The 18,350-nt window shown below is 37.1% G+C and overlaps 2 protein-coding genes across 3 annotated transcripts in view; both read left to right on the forward strand.

The window, feature by feature from the left end:
• The window catches only part of LOC130545511 (formin-H), a 30,362-nt gene extending 26,113 nt beyond the window's left edge, over positions 1-4,249 (forward strand). For both annotated transcript variants that reach the window (XM_057320044.1, XM_057320045.1), the window contains exons 16-17: positions 1,116-1,199; positions 3,556-4,249. In XM_057320044.1, coding sequence (XP_057176027.1) covers positions 1,116-1,199; positions 3,556-3,660 — 189 coding nt within the window. In that variant the 3' untranslated portion in view covers positions 3,661-4,249. The remainder of the gene's footprint in view (positions 1-1,115; positions 1,200-3,555) is intronic.
• Positions 4,250-8,621: 4,372 nt separating this feature from the next.
• On the forward strand, positions 8,622-17,955 carry cbln4 (cerebellin 4 precursor). Its single transcript, XM_057320055.1, has 3 exons — positions 8,622-9,405; positions 13,105-13,221; positions 14,769-17,955. Exons 1-3 carry the CDS (start codon positions 9,115-9,117, stop codon positions 14,964-14,966), a joined length of 606 nt encoding a protein of 201 aa, XP_057176038.1. The 5' UTR covers positions 8,622-9,114; the 3' UTR covers positions 14,967-17,955.
• The last annotated feature ends 395 nt before the right edge of the window (positions 17,956-18,350 follow it).

Raw genomic sequence — 18,350 nt, forward strand, 5'->3', positions numbered from 1 at the left:
TAGATGGGCAATTCCGCGAAAATGTCAACCTAGCCACGAATTTTTTTTTACCAGCGGTTTTTACTATGGTAACAGCACAGATTTTAAAATTTGGTGGTTCGAATACCCATGTGAGATTTCTCTTCAAATTTGTAAAGCATTTGTTTTATTTTTAGTGCATGATTATTGTGCGCTATTTTCATAGTCATGTAAGTGCCATTTTCAGGATTGTCACATCCATAACGTTACATATTCCTCATAAATGGAGACATGAAAATGAATATAAAGTAACTATTTTATGTTCTATAAAGAGGCATCCCTTCTCCATTCATTGGGTATTATTGCTTCAGGATTGTGCATTTTATTTGATAGAAATCCTACAAAGTTTATCGTCTCCCAAAAACCGTGTCTTTTTTTTGTCACATCCATAACGCGTGTTTATTTCCCTTTTTTAAATATATATTTTTTTCATAGACTGACATTTTTTGATGTTTAGACTCTATCACAAGGGTTCAGTAAAACATAAACAGATGGTTCAATATAATCGTAACAAATTCATTCTCTGAGCATTTTTTGTCACGTCCATAACGCAAAATGTCACGTCCGTAACGCTGGAATTGCCCAGATGGTAAAATATGCCTGTACGATGTTGGATTCACCAATCTCTTAAATGGAGGACACTTCAAATTGGATTTTTCGAAAAGGGAAAGTAAACTTTGTTCTATCACTTCATCTCATTTTAACACGCACTTTAACAAAAACATTCAGTTGTCACACGTTTTCCTTCATTTCTGTATCACAAGTTTTTTATTTTTATGGAAAGCTACAAACCGAAGGCTGTTAAAGCTTTTCCTACATCATCTAAACCAAACGTGAGATTTCAAACCGGTCAAAATGTAATTCATGTCCCAACTTATTGGATGAAGCATTTTGCGAAATGCATCGGCATCAAATAAAAATAAGATGCGACAAAATGTTTCCTGTGCAAATCCTTTGTGCAAACTCTTTTGTGCACGTTTGATGTGGTTGTTCTCTTTAGGAGAGTTCTTTCTGTATGTGGCCAGTAAGGTATCAATTCTAACCGCAAGAGTAATGAGCAAAAGCCCACACTCTCTCCTCTTTATCTCCGGCTTTAGATGGCCATCGAGAGGTACGAAACGGATCTCAGCCAGCTGACGAAGAGGTGCGAGGAGATGAGGAAACTCTACACTGACATATTGGTAATCCCTGAGTTATTATTTCAATATCTTGTGTTGTGTTGCCCGGGGAGACGGATGGGTCGGAAGCCTCGGCTGTGTGGAGATTGGCCTTTCTCTGCTTATCTGTGGCGGGCGGACTGAGAGAAGGGGAAAATATTTCAGCCTAGCCATTCCTCAAGGTTATAAAGGCTTTTCTTTTGTACTGTGAGAAACACCATGCTCGGTTGACTGTCATTTATTCTGTCAATTTTATACAAGGTTTATGGCTGCGCTTGTAACAGATGATGTTTACTAAACATGTTACGGTCACAGAAAATGGCTCCTGGTTACATGTGATACAGTGAGCCAGTGGAGCACAAGTTAAGAACCTCTACAATCCTTTTTACTTTTTTGTCTTTTATTTACAGTACTTTCATTGAGTTATGGCTTGTTGCGGTTGTGTGTTATTGCCATCGCGCTGTGTCTTATTTTTTTGGTCTGTGTCTTATTTCAATTGGTTTGTTTCTTTTCTATTGTGTTGTGTCTAATTTTCTTTGGTCTGTATCTCGTTTCCATTGGTTTGTGTCTTATTCCTATTGTGTTGTTTCTTATTTTCATTGGTTTGTTTCTTATTTCCATTGTATTGTCTTATTTAGTGTCTTATTTCCATTGTGTTGTCTTATTTCCATTGTGTTGTCTTATTTCCATTGGCTTGTGTCTTGTTTCCATTGTGTTGTCTTATTTCCATTGGTTTGTGTCTTATTTCCATTGGTTTGTGTCCTGTTTCCATTGTGTTGTCTTATTTCCATTGGTTTGTGTCTTATTTCCATTGGTTTGTGTCCTGTTTCCATTGTGTTGTCTTATTTCCATTGGTTTGTGTCTTATTTCCATTGGTTTGTGTCTTTTTCCATCGGTTTGTGTCCTGTTTCTATTGTGTTGTGTCTTATTTCCATTATGTTGTGTCTTATTTCCATCGGTTTGTGTCCTGTTTCCATTGTGTTGTCTTATCTCCATTGGTTTGTGTCTTATTTCCATCGGTTTGTGTCTTATTGCTATTATGTTGTTTTTTCCATCGGTTTGTGTCCTGTTTCTATTGTGTTGTGTCTTATTTCCATTGTGTTGTGTCTTATTTCTATTATGTTGTATCTTATTTCCACTGTGTTGTCTTATTTCTATTGTGTTGTGTCTTATGTCTGTTGTGTTATCTTGATTCCATTGTTTTGTGTCTTATTTATTTTGTGCAATATCTTATTTTCATTGTGTTGTGTCTTACTTTGTATTGTGTCTCGTTTTCTTTGTGTTGTATCTTCTGTCCTTTGTGTTTTGTCTTGTGTCCTTACGTCTTATTTCTGTTTTATTGTCTTTGTGTTATGTCCTCTTTATTTTCTTTGTGTTATCTTGTTTCCATTTTGTTGTGTCTTTTCCTTTTCTATTGTGGCTTAAAGTGATAGTTCACCCAAAAATAAGAATTTTGTCATCATTTACTCACCCTCTTGTCATTTCAAACACGTATATGACTTTCTTTCCTCCGCGGAACAAAAAATCTTATCTGTTATTTGGCCCCCATTCGCTTGCATTGGTTTTGTGTCCATACAATAGAAGTGAATGGGGGCCGGTGCTGTTTGGTGTGACCAACTTTCTTCAAAATATCTTCTTTTGTGTTCTGCGGAAAAAAGAAAGTCACACAGGTTTGAAATGACAAGAGGGCGAGTTAATTATGATGAAAGGAATTTTCATTATTGGGTGAACTATCACTTTAATTCAGATCGTTTTAAAATACTAAAATAAGGAGAAACAAAACAAAAGAAATATATTTCACATCAGCCAGATCTTGCAACTCTTCTGAGCAGTTTAATTTTCCTCGTACCTTGTTCAGTAAAATCCAGGTGAAAAGCACGTCAGGTGCAGAAATACACCGTTTGATTATAACCCCGCAGTAAAAGCTCAACTCTTTATGGACGGTCCCTTTTCTCCATCTGTAACGTGTATTTCCCAGCTGTCCCAATTTTCCTCAGCACTATCTGTAATCTCACAGTGGGGTTGTGCTTTACAGTGAACGTTTGGCCCATTGTGAGTTTGACAGGCTGAAAAGTGAGTCTGTTGCCAGGGATGAGAATTGCTTTAAGTTTAACAATTACAGATGAAACTTTTAGCTTATGGCGAAAATAGAGAAGAAACTTGGAGTGAGAGAGAGAAACAAAGAAATTGCTCAGAAATGAAAGAACTGGAATTCGGCCATTATAGTCTGTTACTCAACACTGAGGTTATAAAACTTTCTGCTATCTAAAGCTATAGCTTGATATAACACTCGGATCGATAGCTGTTCTTCGCTGAGATTAGTTTGACTGCAATATTCATCACATGTTTTTACACAACCTTTTCCTTCTGTCATCCGCAGGTAAAATTTGGAGAACCTTTGGACCAAGACTCTCAAGAACTTTTCGGATGGGTTGGCCAATTTATTAATGACTTCAAGAAAGTTTACAGCGAGTATGATCAATGAGTTAAGCAGCCGTACACGGATATGTGCATCTGTTTTCTCAAACATTTCATGAATACAGTTTCCGTCCGAAGGCAATTTGAATGCCTTTAGAAAGACTTATCTATGGACCGAGACCTTGCTCGCTGGATCTCTCCCATGCGCTGGTGTTTGCTTTAATTAAAAGTCTTGGCGAGCTGCTTTCACACGAATCTTTCATCCTTTGCCATAAGCAACAACTTGGATTCATTTCCCAGACAGGGGCAAATGTTTACTGGAGGCACGTATCTGTTTGTTTTCTCAAAGTGAACAGATTCCAGCACGAGTCCTGATTCTCAGACGCGCTTTATGGCCTTGTGGATGTGTGTGTTTGTGTTTTCTGGATGATACAGAACCGAATCCACAACAAAGAACATCAACATTTCACATTGTGCAACACAGACCCGTCTTGAATTTTCCTTTTTTTTGGTAAACTATTTCTATAAGCTTTAATAACCATCACTGCAGCACAAAAATATCAACAATTTAAACAAAAAATATATAAGTATATACACTAAGACTGTATAATAAATATAAACACTTGTGCATAAATTGAAAATAAAGATGTGCAATATTAGTCATTCAAGTGTATGAAGTATTCTGTGTGTCGTGTAATGGCCTACAGGAGTTTCTCATGTAGAGATGAAATGCTTTTCTTCAGTACCGCACACAAGCACGATAGCAAATATATATATTTTTTTTTAAGGAAAATATTCATCTCGGGAAACAGAGCATGATGTGCCCTTGTATTCTGAACTAAACTAGTCGACTGCACAGGGAACAAAAGTAAAGTATTTCATTCATTAAAGAAATTTAATCGCAAGAACATGGAAATTTCTGTCAAACGCGTCTAATTTATCTCCCGAAGCCTTGATTTGCGCTAATAGTCATTTTAATTTCAATAAATCATAAAAGTATTCCTGTCAAAAACTTTAGCTGTCACTGGTTGCGTTGCTTTAATATCGTCCTTTTTTAGTGGCTGAACATTCTGTACTTGAAGCTTTTGAACATCAGCTTTAAATGAGAAAACATCATTTTATTACAGCAAGAGGATTACAGATGCATGTCTGCTGCCTTTTCAAACGATCCTACCTGAGCTTTTACAGTTTCTGTTTTAAATCTCTGACATAGTGATAGTTCACCTTCAAAATGAAAACTCTGTCATCATTTACTCGCCCTCTTGTCATTTCAAACCTGGATGACTTTCTCTCTTCTGCAGAACACAAAAGAAGATATTTTGAAAAATGTTACAGGTAACAGAACAGCACGCGCCCCCCCCCCCATTCACTACTATTGTAACCGATGCAAGTGAATGGGGGGGATGTTAACAACATTCTTCAAAATATCTTCTTTTTTGTTCTGCGCAAGGAAGAAAGTCACACGTTTGAAATGACAAGAGGGCGAGTAAATGATGACAGAGTTTTCATTTTGAAGGTGAACTATCACTATGTCATTAGAGTTTCAGAAGAGATGTCAACAACGTGTCAAACTGAGCTCAGATTGGTCAAGTCTGCAATCAAAAGTCAATATGAACTCAAACATTTCTCATCAAATTTACCCAAATCCAGATTATTTTACGTCTACAATCACACTACTTTTTGTCATTTTTGGAGAAACATCTGAGAAGTTTTTTTTTTTTTAATGAGATTTGCACCTGCAATTCTCCATGACTTCAAATATCAACGAAGATACTGCTAAGAAACTGTGTTCTTTGTGAAAATGGTGTTGCTGATAAAATCATTCAGCTGCTCTTGCATTTTTTAATTTCCATGGCAACGTCTGAGCTCTAAAGCTCTGCTTCCGTTCTGTTTCGGTTTGGAGTTTTTCGGTGTTCTTCATCGCTGTTTGGCACATGAAACCGGCGCACATGTCTCTCTCTTGACCAGCATGGCACAAAAGCATTTAGGCTGTTGAAGAAGAATCACTCCAGTCAATGCGTTCAGCTGTGACCCTTTTGTGTAGACCTCAGATTAAACAATTTCTCTCGGTCTCCTTTGCAGAGCGACTGCCATGAATGAAAGCAGCGCACTGTCAGCTCGGATCGACGGGACCAAAAACTTGCTTTAACCTTTAGCTTTAGTCATTTTTGGAGCCAACTGTTATCTTGTAGGTTTTATAGATTTGTATAATTTATAGAGGTGTTTAGATGACTTTTAATGCTATTCCAAACCTTTCTGACTTCTTTGAAATGCAAATAAATGATTGATGTGTTACATATAAATGTCTTACAAAGAAATCACAGTGACTTTCAAACTGCGAAAAGGAGCTTAAAGCGTGCGGTTTTTAAGCCTTCTCTTTGTCTCTCTTACCTGGCAGATTTGTTTAGATGCCCCTAGAGAAGACTGCATGTTTGAACTCTGAAAGAGCGGGGGTCTTCGTTTGATGGATTTTAATGTCATTTGTTTTCTAAGTCAATGTCAGATCTCAATGGGAGTTTACCGAGAGCCTCTTTATACCCGAACCCTGCAGGTCCGAGCACGCGTTGTGTTTTATGCAAACAACAAAGACACACAATTAAAACCTCAAATAAACATCTTTTAAGAGTTTTGCACTCTGTGGATCTCACCACGACCCGGTGAATCATAACTTGGTCCCCTGAGGTTCTTTCTCTCTATTTTTCCAAAACAGTGTCGCGGGGTCAGAAGAACTAGCCTTTTTTCACGCTCCCAGACGCTCTTACCTGAATGAGAAGACAGGTAGCATGTAGGTCACAGAAGGTTGATTCATTCGCAGGAACAGAAGTCCAGCTCATTTATCTTAGTCCCATCCAGAAATAGATTCCCTGCTATCTGCCCGGCTGTCGTCCTAAGGATGTGTCCGAAGAATCCAATAGTCTTAAGCAAATATTAACTCCTTATGTCATCATTTGTGAGTCTGATTTTGGTCCTCGCTTATGGATACGGGCTGGTAACACAAATAATACATTTTGGACTCTTTGTATTTGAAGGAAAAGTGAAATCCATAGATGAACATTCTTTTATTATTTGCTTACCCATGCTGTTCGGATTTGGATGCTATTATTTTTTTCTTCAAACTTTTAGAAACTCGATGCTACTTTTTTACCAGTTCATAGTGACCATGTCAAACTTTAAAAAGGAGATAAGAGATGAGTCCATATGACATGTGCTACAATTTTATTGCTCAGAAGTTTCGTTTTCATAAGTTTTTTCATAAAATTACTTAATTGCTTTAGAAATGAAAATGAGACAGTTGTTGAAATCTATAAAGAGTATGGAGGTGTAAAATGAATGTAGATTGTAGAGGTAAAATAATCTGGATCTGGGTAAATTTGATGAGAAATGTTTGAGTTCATATTGAGATCTTCAATATTGACTTTTGATGGCAGACTTGACAAATATCTAATATATCTAAGACTTTGGAGAGCAAAAGTTTTCCTTTGCTTTCCATTCAATCCCATTGATGTTGAAGTGAAATAGAAATATTGAACAGTTCTAAATGTCATTTTTCTTTCTTTTAGGAAAGAAATACTGTTTACAGTTGGTGTTTAATGGCAAAGTCATATAGGCACCATTCGGCATCCGTGCTGCCAAGTATTAACAAAAATCATCATTTGTAAACAATAAATAACTTTATGGTGCATGGACTGTTTTAATAGACGACTCGATCAAATAATCTCATTACGGTTTTACATTTCCGTTATGAATGCTCAGGTCTCTTTTTGTGAATTACTTTGATTCAGGAATGCCAGGTCTAAACATCTGAATCATTTATGAATTCTGAAATATGAATGGCCGCATCAGATGCTGTGCTTTCCAAAGCAAGAGAAGTTCATCCTTACATGTGGAGGTAGTGTATAGATGTACTATATTGCAATGCACTCTAAAAATTCCTGCCTGTGTCAAATATGGACATTTTCTAGATTCATTTGTCCTTTTTTTACCCAACAATGGTCTGAAACAGCACAGACGTTTTGTATAGTGTGCAGCATTTATTAAACGTGTTTTCTTTGAATATTCTCTCAGACAAAGCTTACATGAGAGAGTATAAAAGCAACAAATATAACACTGCACATTTATTCATTTGTCATTCCGAGCAACTCAATAGGTTCCCGGGTGATTTAACTGTGAATTTGTGCTCGCAGATATAAATGAAAAGCTGTGCGTTGCTGAAGTTCATTCGAGTTCCTCAACAATGAGATTACGGGAGTACAAAATGTATTATGCATTTTTCATGGACTTCTTAGCACGCGCTTCATCCCCAGATCCTCTTGAAAAACTCTATTCATTAACAAGATCAATGGCAGCATTCAATGACTGCTTGCATTTGCGTGCGTCTGCGTTTACTTATCGAGTCCTGATAAACTCATTTCATTCATGTGTTTGCCGTCTCCACATAAGGATGCAGACACATCGACAGCATTGCTTTTCTTATGTCAAACATTAGAGAAAAACAATGTTCATGGTTCCAACTTGAGATGCGTAAAGCAGAGGCAGACACATAAAGGCAAATGTTGAAATGCTTCACAGCTCCATTATATTACGCATGAATTGTTTTAACCTATTATAACTTTACTTGATATATGTTCTTTTTTGACATCCTGGCGCGTTTTAGTTGTTATGCAATATTATCCTGGGCGTTCGTTTCTGTCCACTAGTGATGGATATTTTTGGTTACTGAAGATGAGACTATGCCAGCCTTTGATGTTCATGTTAAAGTGGACTTCCTGGGCTCCTCTGGCATACCAGATGTTAGGGGGTGTGGCCATTATGATGATGTGTTAATTAGGTATATAATTTGACAGTATAATAATAATAATTAAATACTTACATTTCTTCGCCTACATATCCTAGTAAAGTTTGCATTTGCAAATGAGAAACAAAATTGTATTGTATTTGTACAATTAAAAAAACTAACCACGCCCCGCACCTTCCAAAGATAGCAGACATTATAAGAAAATATTGCTGTAACCGTGATGATAAAGAAAGTGTTTGCTTAGTCTCGGGAGGTTATTGATCATCTGATGTTACGCAACATCACGGGCGTCTCGGCTTCTCACTGCCACTGCACACTGTGGTTGAGCTCGTCGGGTCGGGTGTGCGCTGTCTAGTGTGCTTTTGGTTTAGAGGGACAGAATCATACATAGATGCTCTGACGGCAGTCATTCCAAATGATTAAGTTGACTTTTTAGTTTGGTGCTGCAAAACTAGTATGGCCAAAAGGTGGCGATTGCGCAGGTAGTGCGGTTAGTGCTGCCCACCCGCACCTCTCCAAACCTCTTCATCTGGAGTTTCAAAAACACAGCATCGCTTAAACACGAGGAAACTGTATTACTCTTAAAACATGACTATTAATGTAACATTTAGATATTTGTAAACGTCGGGTTGATGTTTGGAGTAATCGTGCGCAATCCCGGAGCAGAAGCGCAGTGACGGGACCCCGTGAGCGCTTTCGGATTTTGGCTGCTGGAAATTGTTCATCATGGTGTTGGTAAAGCCCCGTAAGAAGGTGTGCGTCGACTGTGTGGCTTTTGTGTTCTGCTTGGTCTTGTGTGAGTTCGTTTGGGCGCAGAATGACACGGAGCCCATCGTCCTGGAGGGGAAATGTCTGGTGGTGTGCGACTCGAACCCTGCCGACTGGAAGAGCTCGTCCTCGCCGCTCGGCATCTCCGTGCGCGCGGCCAACTCCAAAGTGGCTTTCTCCGCGGTGAGAAGCAACAATCACGAGCCATCAGAGATGAGCAATAAGACTAGGATCATATATTTCGACCAGGTAAGGATAACATACGCTAAACTGATTTGAAACTTTGATATGTTGCATGTTATTTTTAAGATTTGGGGATCATATTTTGGATGGCGCAGTTGAAAACCCTTATCCAAAAAGTTTTAAGACTTACACTTTAAATGACTGCGCATGTTATAGTTATAAATAATTACTTGATGTACGTGATTTATTATATGGACCATCATATTTTGGCATTGCTTTGTAATGAAGTGTGTTATGATGCTGTATTGTACAGTCTTTTGGGTCACGCTTTACAGTAATGTCCACGCTACAGTAAGTACAATCGGGCCTCATACAAATTCATTACACGTATACTGAATATGGTGCATTATATATAGTACATGATGCTATTGTTTGCGTCATATAGAGTGTCATGTTGCTTAGTTTTACTCTCCCATGACAGTAAATATTTTATCTAATAAGACAAAAGTCATAAATAATTAAATTGACAACAAGATGTTATATTTAATTTGCCATACTCATATTTTTTCTCAATGAATGTGATAATCTAATTATTATACATTTAACGTAATGCATGGATGCATGAATAACTATTTTGCATAATAACATAAGTTATCAGAATTATGTACTCTAAATGTTCTTATTTAACATTGACTGGGCTGTTTTTGAATTATATGAATAATCACAGTGATGAGTGTCACTCTTTGCTTAAGAACTAGAAAAACATTTAACAAAACAGATACCACATACCAGGTGACTTAGACCTAAGCTTTTGTGACGCAGGAACATAGGAATAGTGATTGACAGAGAGGATGAAACTCATCTATGTTGGGTTGTTTCATGGTTGGGTAAAAAATGGACATTTTCTAGGTTCATTTAAACCAACAGTTGTAGCCATGGGTTGAAATAACCTAGAATTGTTTACAGTGTATGTTTGCTCTGTAGACACAGGTTGGAAATATCATTGTGATGGTCTTTAGTGATAGCTCAAACTGTCACAGTGTGGTAAAGGGCAGAGCTTTTTTATTGTGTTTGTTGAGTTCGAGGTCAAAACGTGCGTCTGTGCTGTAGACTTTCATGGCTTTCCGTGTATCACTGTCTGATGCATGCTATGATTCAAATATAATCTGATTTTAAAAGCATTTGAATTAGAAACGTTCAAGGATGTGCTGAAATATTGAGTTGCAAATTATTCTAACATGTTCTCAACCTTTTAATATGGATGAAGTTATGCAGTATATTCTTTATTCTGGCTACACGCAAAGCACGACAGGACCTGGTTCAATTCGGTGTGCTTTCCTGGTCAAAGACGGGGAGAATAAATGCGGCAACATCTTCAGGCAGGGCCGGATCAAACAGAACGCCTGCAGGTGTGCGTCGCTGTTTTATATTACTAATGTCCTTCAAATAGATTCAAAAGAGATTCATTTAACTTGTTTTAGGTTTGCATTTTATCATTCATTTACTCCCTCCCTTTCCCCCTGAAAAACAAAAGCAAGCATTAATATATTAGAACATTTGGATACGTGTCTCAGTTCATAGACCTCCATATAATAGATAGATAGTGTGTGTATTATTTCTTAAAGACAGTCTAGACACAAATAGAACTGTTTATTGTTGGAGATGAATAAAAGATTATTTTTCAGCTTTGCTGAGATACAGTAGAAGCTGTGAGCAGTTTTGCCCTTGAGTCCGTTTTATTCCCTTCTCATTGCTTTTCAGGATGAGGGAAAAATAAGGTAAAAAGGTGCAGAACTGGCCAGCTGCTCTCGGCCCCTGAGCGCTCACTACCTTGACACACATTACACCGTCCAATAAGCCGTCTGGCCAGCCTCTCGCTCCGGGTTCGCCACAGGGAATGGTTACTTAAACCTTAAACCTCACAAACTGCAAGAGAGAGATTGTGTCTTCCTGTTTGTGGACCTACGAGGGTCTTGTGTTTGGAATGCTGAGCAATCTTAATGCAGCATCACAGCTAGTTTGAAACCAAAGACTTTTTTGCATTCATGTGTCTGGGGAGTTCAGGCTGTGTTTGTAAATATTCATGTATCATATACAATGGGGTCTAAGTTTCTAAGAAAATGCTTCAGGTTTGCAATTTATTACAAATTATATGCATTGCATGTTAAACACGTAGTATATTATTAGTGTGACATTTTGAGCAAAAACTCGAATAGTCCAAGAAATAGTGAAGAATTTAAAATGTGTATATATGCGTTTTGTGTTTTTTTATCCCTCAAAATCTTTTATCTTTTTCACTGTTAAGGTGCTGCAAAGGTTCTTCACAGTGATGCCACACAAGAACCAGTTTGTTTCTAATAAGAACCATTTCTTTCTTTTTTGGAATCTAAACAACCTTTTTCCACTACAAAGAGCATTTTGTGAAGTTTCTTCAAATGTTAATGGTTCTTGATGGAACCATTCACACAAACGTGGTTCTTCTATGGCATCTTAAAGCACCTGTTTTTAAAAGTGTTGTTTTCAGTTTAAATGTAATAAAATCCCTGATTTTTAATGTGCAGTTGATATAGCCTATTTGGCTGAGCTATGAATTTGCTTTTTTGTTTGTTTTTTTCAGTTTTGAAAAAGATTGAGAGAGAGAGAGAGAGAGAGAGAGAGAGCAACCTGCATTTTTGGAGGGGTGGGTAGTGATGTCAGACAGGTGGACAGATAAATACGCATTCTTTATGATGTTCACTTTAAATCTAAATCTAAATCTAAAAAAAATCTAAATCTAAATCTTTAATCCACATTTTTTATGAAACACAACCCCAAATTTCATTTCGAGTCCTGTGAGATTGATCATGGTGTTTTTAATCTTTGTAATCCAGTCATGTGGCATTGCACATGTAAGACAATGTTTGCCACTAACAGGATTTCGTTTTCATTGTTTTACTATAAAAGATTTGGACATTTTGGTTGTTGTTGTTTTTTCTACTTCCAAAAGCCAAACAAAGACAAAGTCTATGATGTGTTTGTCATTGTCGTCGTCAGCAGCATGCATTTAAAAATAAAAGATTTCGTCTCTGTGTGTAAATGCACGAAGAACCTGTAAAATCTAGGGAAACTCATCATTGCAAAAGAATGTTGTGTAGTTGAAAGGGTCTATCAATAGATGAAGGAAGCAATCCATATAGCGATGCATTTTGCACTGACAAGCAGCACTCACTGTTTCTTGAGACGAATAAGAAAGCAGAGAATCATAGAACTGTCTTAAAACATCAGAAGCTTGTGTTATATTTTTGCTTTCGCGTTGGCACTTTAGTCTCGCACTCCATAGTCTTTACACTGCTGAGTGACTCTGTATTGGTCTGCTTCTGTGTAAATGAAGTGTGTGTTATACTGTTACCCTCAATTGTCATTCAAGTATAAACACATTTATGTCGCCTCTATGCGTTAAACTTTTAAATGTAGAGTTTCAATATATAGCTGTTGTGTTTTATATCCATCTGCCCTGGAATGAGAAACATCTTCAGGTTGAATGACAGGAGGAAATCATGATTTTTCTCTTCACCGCTGCCGATGACTAATGTGGAGAAGTCCAATTGTATGCATGACCGAATGTTCTAATTCGTTCTAATGTCCCGCTAACGTATTCCACAGTCTTTCAGCATCACAAGAGAAAATCCTTCACAGAACAAATAACAGTTGGATTTCACTGTAAAGGCATTTGACGAATTCTTTGTTCGCTGTCTGCTTTGATACCTCTGAAATATCCCTTTGCAGGTTCTTGTCAACATAGGAAACTATTTCACGCTGGAATCCGTGTTCCTGTGTCCCCGGAAAGGAATCTACAGCTTTAACTTTCACGTTATCAAAGTTTACCAGAGCCAGACCATCCAAGTGAGTAAAGAAACAATGTCACACGGCTTCTCATTTTAAAGTCATGTCTGAAGAAAGCACAAGGGCTTAGCTACATTAAAACAACTTTTATTAAAACATGTTTGATTACTAATGCATTTTAAAGTAATCTATTGCATTCGTAGGATCTTATGATTGACCATCAGATGTATGTTCAGATGTATGATGATCATTTTCTATTCATACAGTAGACCTTCATTTAGGAAAAATCTTCAAGTGTTATAATGAGAAAGTGTAATAATGAATTCAAATAAGCAAGAATAAGTGTCATTTCCGATCTGGAGTAGCTTTTTATTGTTGTGTGTTAGTAATGAAATAAATGAAAAGTTTTATCAGAAGCATTTTTAAAAAGGGAAGGGATACCGGAGAATGAGAAAGAGATTGTGAAAGATTGTCATGATGTTATTTTCATGAGTGTGTAACCTCACAATTATTATTATACTTAACAAAAGGTTGCCAGGATATGAAGGAAATCCCGTAAATAGATTTTTTTCATAAATAATTAATATAGGACAAATCAATGGCACTGACATATTTTACATTACATTATAATATATAAAAATTATAAATTGTATAAATAAACAAAAAGGAAGATATTTGGAAAAATGTCAGTGACCAAACAGATCTCATCCCCCATTGACTACCATGCTATTTATTTTCCCTTACTATGGCAGTAAATTGGGGATGAGAGACATTCTTCCAAATATCTTCCTTTGTGTTCAGCAGAACTAAGAAATGTACTCCTGTTTGGAACAATCTGAGGGTGCGTGAATGATGATTTTCAGTATTGGGTGAACTGTCCCTTAAAGTAGTTTTATTTCAAATTACAGACAGCAATGAATAAATGCAGTTTTTTTTCTGAATGTATAGCACCATGGTATTTATTGTCTTATATATTAAGACAACGTATGTGAAAAGAGACGGCATATGAATGAACCAGATTTAAAAATGGCCCATCGTTAATATTGGACACTTATGCCTAGTTTCACAGACGATGCTTAAACCTAATCCCAGACTAACATGCATGTTTGAGCTGTTTTAACTGGAAGAAGCTTGTACTGGCATATCTTAAAATATGTCGGAGCCATTGTTTTGTCCTAAGATTCACGTTGTTTTCTAAGGTACGTTTATAAAAGCTGCTTTAACCAAGGCTTCGTCCTGATTTAAGACAAGCCCTGTCTGTAAAACCAGAGCTATGTGTAATCATTTTTAAGTCATCCACACCAACAGGTTTATTTTAAGATTGCATGCTGCAGTTTCACACTTTGAATCTGTGAGCCCTTGAAATCTGAATGAATTTTGATTGGCTGTCTCTTTTTTTCATTTAACAGCTGTAAAAATGCTCTGATAATAATCCCAACCATAGTGTGCCTCTGCATGACTATGATTATATCACAGCATACAGTACTTGTGGTGTCAAATATTGATCTAAAACGTTACAGTTATCGTTCTTGGTGTAAACAGGCTTTTACTACTGAAAATATGTATTGAATAAGAGTCTCTGCATTGATTTGCTCTCTGTGCTTCAGGTGAATTTAATGTTAAATGGAAAGCCGGTCATTTCTGCCTTCGCCGGGGACAAAGACGTCACACGTGAAGCGGCCACCAATGGCGTCCTCCTGCACCTCAACAAGGAAGACAAAGTTTACCTGAAGCTGGAGAAGGGCAATCTGGTCGGCGGATGGCAATACTCCACCTTTTCAGGCTTTCTTATATTTCCCCTGTAAAACACATGCACTAGAACCACGTCGTCTTTTCTGTCCTGCGAAACAACCGTCATCGTGTAAGCAGCCCTGAAGGCGTCCGAATGGAATCATATCTCCAGATCGTTCAACTGTTGTCTAAAGACTACATTGTGACAATGAATTATCTGGAGACTGCAGCGCAATATCTCATCTCCCGTCAGCTGACGTTCTTCATAAACCCTTCCCGGCAGATTCAACGGCGGACTCATTGTTGGTTTAGTAAGTGATGTCATTTAAAGTTACTGTGTTAGACGTCAGGGGACATCCGTTAAATATAATCTCGGTTAAAACTGAAAAAGTGATTATTGATTTGAATCTAGCATCTTACGCAAACACGAGGAACAACATTGACACTTTTTATGTGCTGAGAGGTGTTAAAAGGAATTTTTCTGTGATTCACTCATTGACTTCACACAGTGCACAGTTTGATTTAACAGAATCTGTGACAGCATATAACAAAGCATGATCGGGGTGGGGGGATGACGTGTAATTAAGGTGCCAATTAGTTCAGACAAGCTGCTGTATCCCCCCATCCCAAATTCACTCATTACAACATATCACTCCGTCACTCACGCTTTCTGTAGGTTGGTTTGCTTTGCCGTGTGTTTTGTCTTTGCTTATGGACAGCAGTTTATTACACAGGTTGGTGCAATATCGTTCTTCAGAGAGTTTGTAAGAATGCAGTGGCTCTTGCTTAAAGTGTCTCAGTATTTTGAAGGAATTCTGTAATACATTGTGACTTTTTAAGTGTCAGTCTGGTTCTGGGTCTTGGTTTAAGTCTTAAAGGGATAGTTCACCCAAAAATAAAACTTCTGTCATCATTTACTCATCTTCGAGTTCAAATCTGTGTACATTTCTTTGTTCTGATGAACAGAGAGAATAATATTTGGAAGAATGCTTATAACCAAACAGTTGTTCTGTTGAACAGAAAAGAAGATATTTTGAAGACTCTCAAACAGTTCTGGGCACTTTTGACGACCATTGTAATTTTTCCTACTATTGTAGTCAATGGGGTCCTAGAACTGTTTGGTTACAAGCATTGGTCCAAATATCTTTCTCTGTGGTCATCAGAACAAAGTAATTTATACAGGTTTGGAACAACTGGAAAGTGAGTAAAAGGAACTATCCCTTTAAGATTGAGTCTCGGGTTTGGTTATGATCTGCACCCTTGAGGGTTTGATCTTGACTGCTTAGCAAGTATTGTGATGTCAAGTCAATTTCTTTACTTCAGATGTATGGTTAATTTTTTTCTGAAAATTCTCTCAAATGAACATGACTTCTTATTAGTGTTCTATCATTTTTGTTTCAATAAACCCAATATTTAATAGGATATAAAGTCCAGAACCTAATGATTAGTCAAGCATATGCTCCATACAGACCAGCTGTATTTAAACCTGAATGGTGTCTACCGCATGCAAAAGAGAGACCGGTGCGTCTGTATTTCATTGTTTTAACAAAGATTTGAAGAAATTAAGGCAGGCGATTTCTTCATAATTTGGCCCTAAGTTACTTGACTCGACTGATGTTGAGGGGCATTCATTATATTCAAGTGAAGGTATATTTGAGCATTTACACATTAGGAAGTTTGTGAATTCTCAGTTTTTTCTGAAATAGCATTAACTTCAATAAGTCATAAGCCATATTCAGACTGTAGTTGTTTTATATGGAGCTGTGATCATTATTTACAGGTGCTAGTCTGTGATTTTATTGCTGGCTGAACTGAAAATGTTGTCTCCCAGCACCGGGAGAAAATTTCTGGCCAAGTTTTCTATCATTTTCTGGGTTGTGTGGTCATTTTAGTCCAAATCATAATCCAAGTTAACAAGGAAAACTGGCCTCTAATTTGTGTATTTTCAATTTTTTTTGAACAAGTGCTGTAGGATTGATTCAAACTTTTCAAACTATTCAGTAGGGCATTATAATGATAACGACAGGTTGAATATGGATAACATTGGAGAGGATCAACATCTGGAATATCTGGTGTTGGAATATGGTCATGTGACCACATGCAATTTGTCCTTCTGGATCTAAGTGCATTCGTGTTAGTACAGGTGTCATTTTGATTTACAATTACCATTAGAGAAGTGTAGCAGATATATTTGAAAATACAACTTTGAGCAAGCTGGATCTCAGAATTAGACTTAACCCGTTCATAGCAAGAATGATAACTGTAAAAATAATGTTTTAAAAATCATTCTAAATATAATTGGTGTGGATGCTAATATAGTTTTTGTTAGTTATAATTATATTGCATTTATAATTGCAATCATTTAATTATTAATTGTACGGCGGGTAAAAACATTTACCTGTTCAAGAGGTAGATGGCCTGAGAGAAGAAGGTTGTTTTGGTGCTCCGTGCTCTGTAGCGCCGACCAGACGGCAGCATTGTGAAGAGATGATGGCTTGGATGCGAGAGATCCAGGGTGATTTTCTCATGTATACAGTTCTTGGAGGGTGGGCAGGGTAGCACCAACGATCTTCTCAGCAGTCCGAACCGTCCTCTGTAGTCTTCTGATGTCTGACTTTGTGGCTGAGCCAAAGCAGACAGGGATGGATGTGCGGAGGACAGACTCCATGACTGCTGAGTAAAACTGTTTTAATAGAGTTTGTGGTAGGTTGAATTTCTTCAGCTGATGTAAGAAGTAACATGGCATCCCTTTTAACATTGTCCGGTTTTATGTGGCCCTCATCTGTGTAGAAAGCTTTCATCATCTTTATATTATATGTAAAACACCTATTTTTATATGATTTACAATATTTTCTAAATGTTTATATTTTGTATTTCACTTTAAGATTGTTGTTCCTTGCACGTCTTTCCTGATACTCTGAAATGAAGAATCAAAGACATGTATATTTGTTAAAAGGTTACCAAAGTAGATCAAAATGTATCCGAGAACTTGTTTCAGACATGGAGGGATTATCTTTGTGTCAACAGTGAAACATTTCCATCAGCTAAGACTGCAGGAGACACCAGAGAGACACTGGCTTCATGTCATTGATTAATAATCACTAAAATGTGTTTGACCCCACGATTGGATTGATGCTGATTTTAACAACGGCCTTTAAACCCATTATGTGTTTCTGTCCAATTAAATTAAAGCATCTGTAATGAAAATTTGTTCTTGTTCATTTTGTTTACTTGTATGTTCAGTAGATCAGATCCAACTTTTTATTTAATAGAAAGTATCGTGGTATTGAATATCTGTAACTTCCAATTCAAGGCTTTGCAGTATTGAACATCATTTTGTTGATGATCGAGTTTCTGTATTTCAATGTTCAGTTATTGTCAGATGATTCCTTTCATAAATGCTCTGTAACTATCACATCTATCCTCTTTGAGAAACAGAAATTCGCCATAGAAAGAAT

This window comes from Triplophysa rosa, linkage group LG21 (genome assembly GCF_024868665.1).
Source record: "Triplophysa rosa linkage group LG21, Trosa_1v2, whole genome shotgun sequence".
In the NCBI taxonomy this organism is placed as follows: Eukaryota; Metazoa; Chordata; class Actinopteri; order Cypriniformes; family Nemacheilidae; genus Triplophysa; species Triplophysa rosa.

What these genes read in the sequence shown, in the direction of transcription:
- cbln4 (XM_057320055.1), top strand. Translation starts at nt 9,115, where the DNA reads ATGGTGTTGGTAAAGCCCCGTAAGAAGGTGTGCGTCGACTGTGTGGCT. An exon ending in GGATCATATATTTCGACCAG is followed by an intron (nt 9,406 to 13,104) that starts GTAAGGATAACA and finishes ATCCCTTTGCAG; the next exon opens with GTTCTTGTCAACATAGGAAA. An exon ending in ACCAGAGCCAGACCATCCAA is followed by an intron (nt 13,222 to 14,768) that starts GTGAGTAAAGAA and finishes TCTGTGCTTCAG; the next exon opens with GTGAATTTAATGTTAAATGG.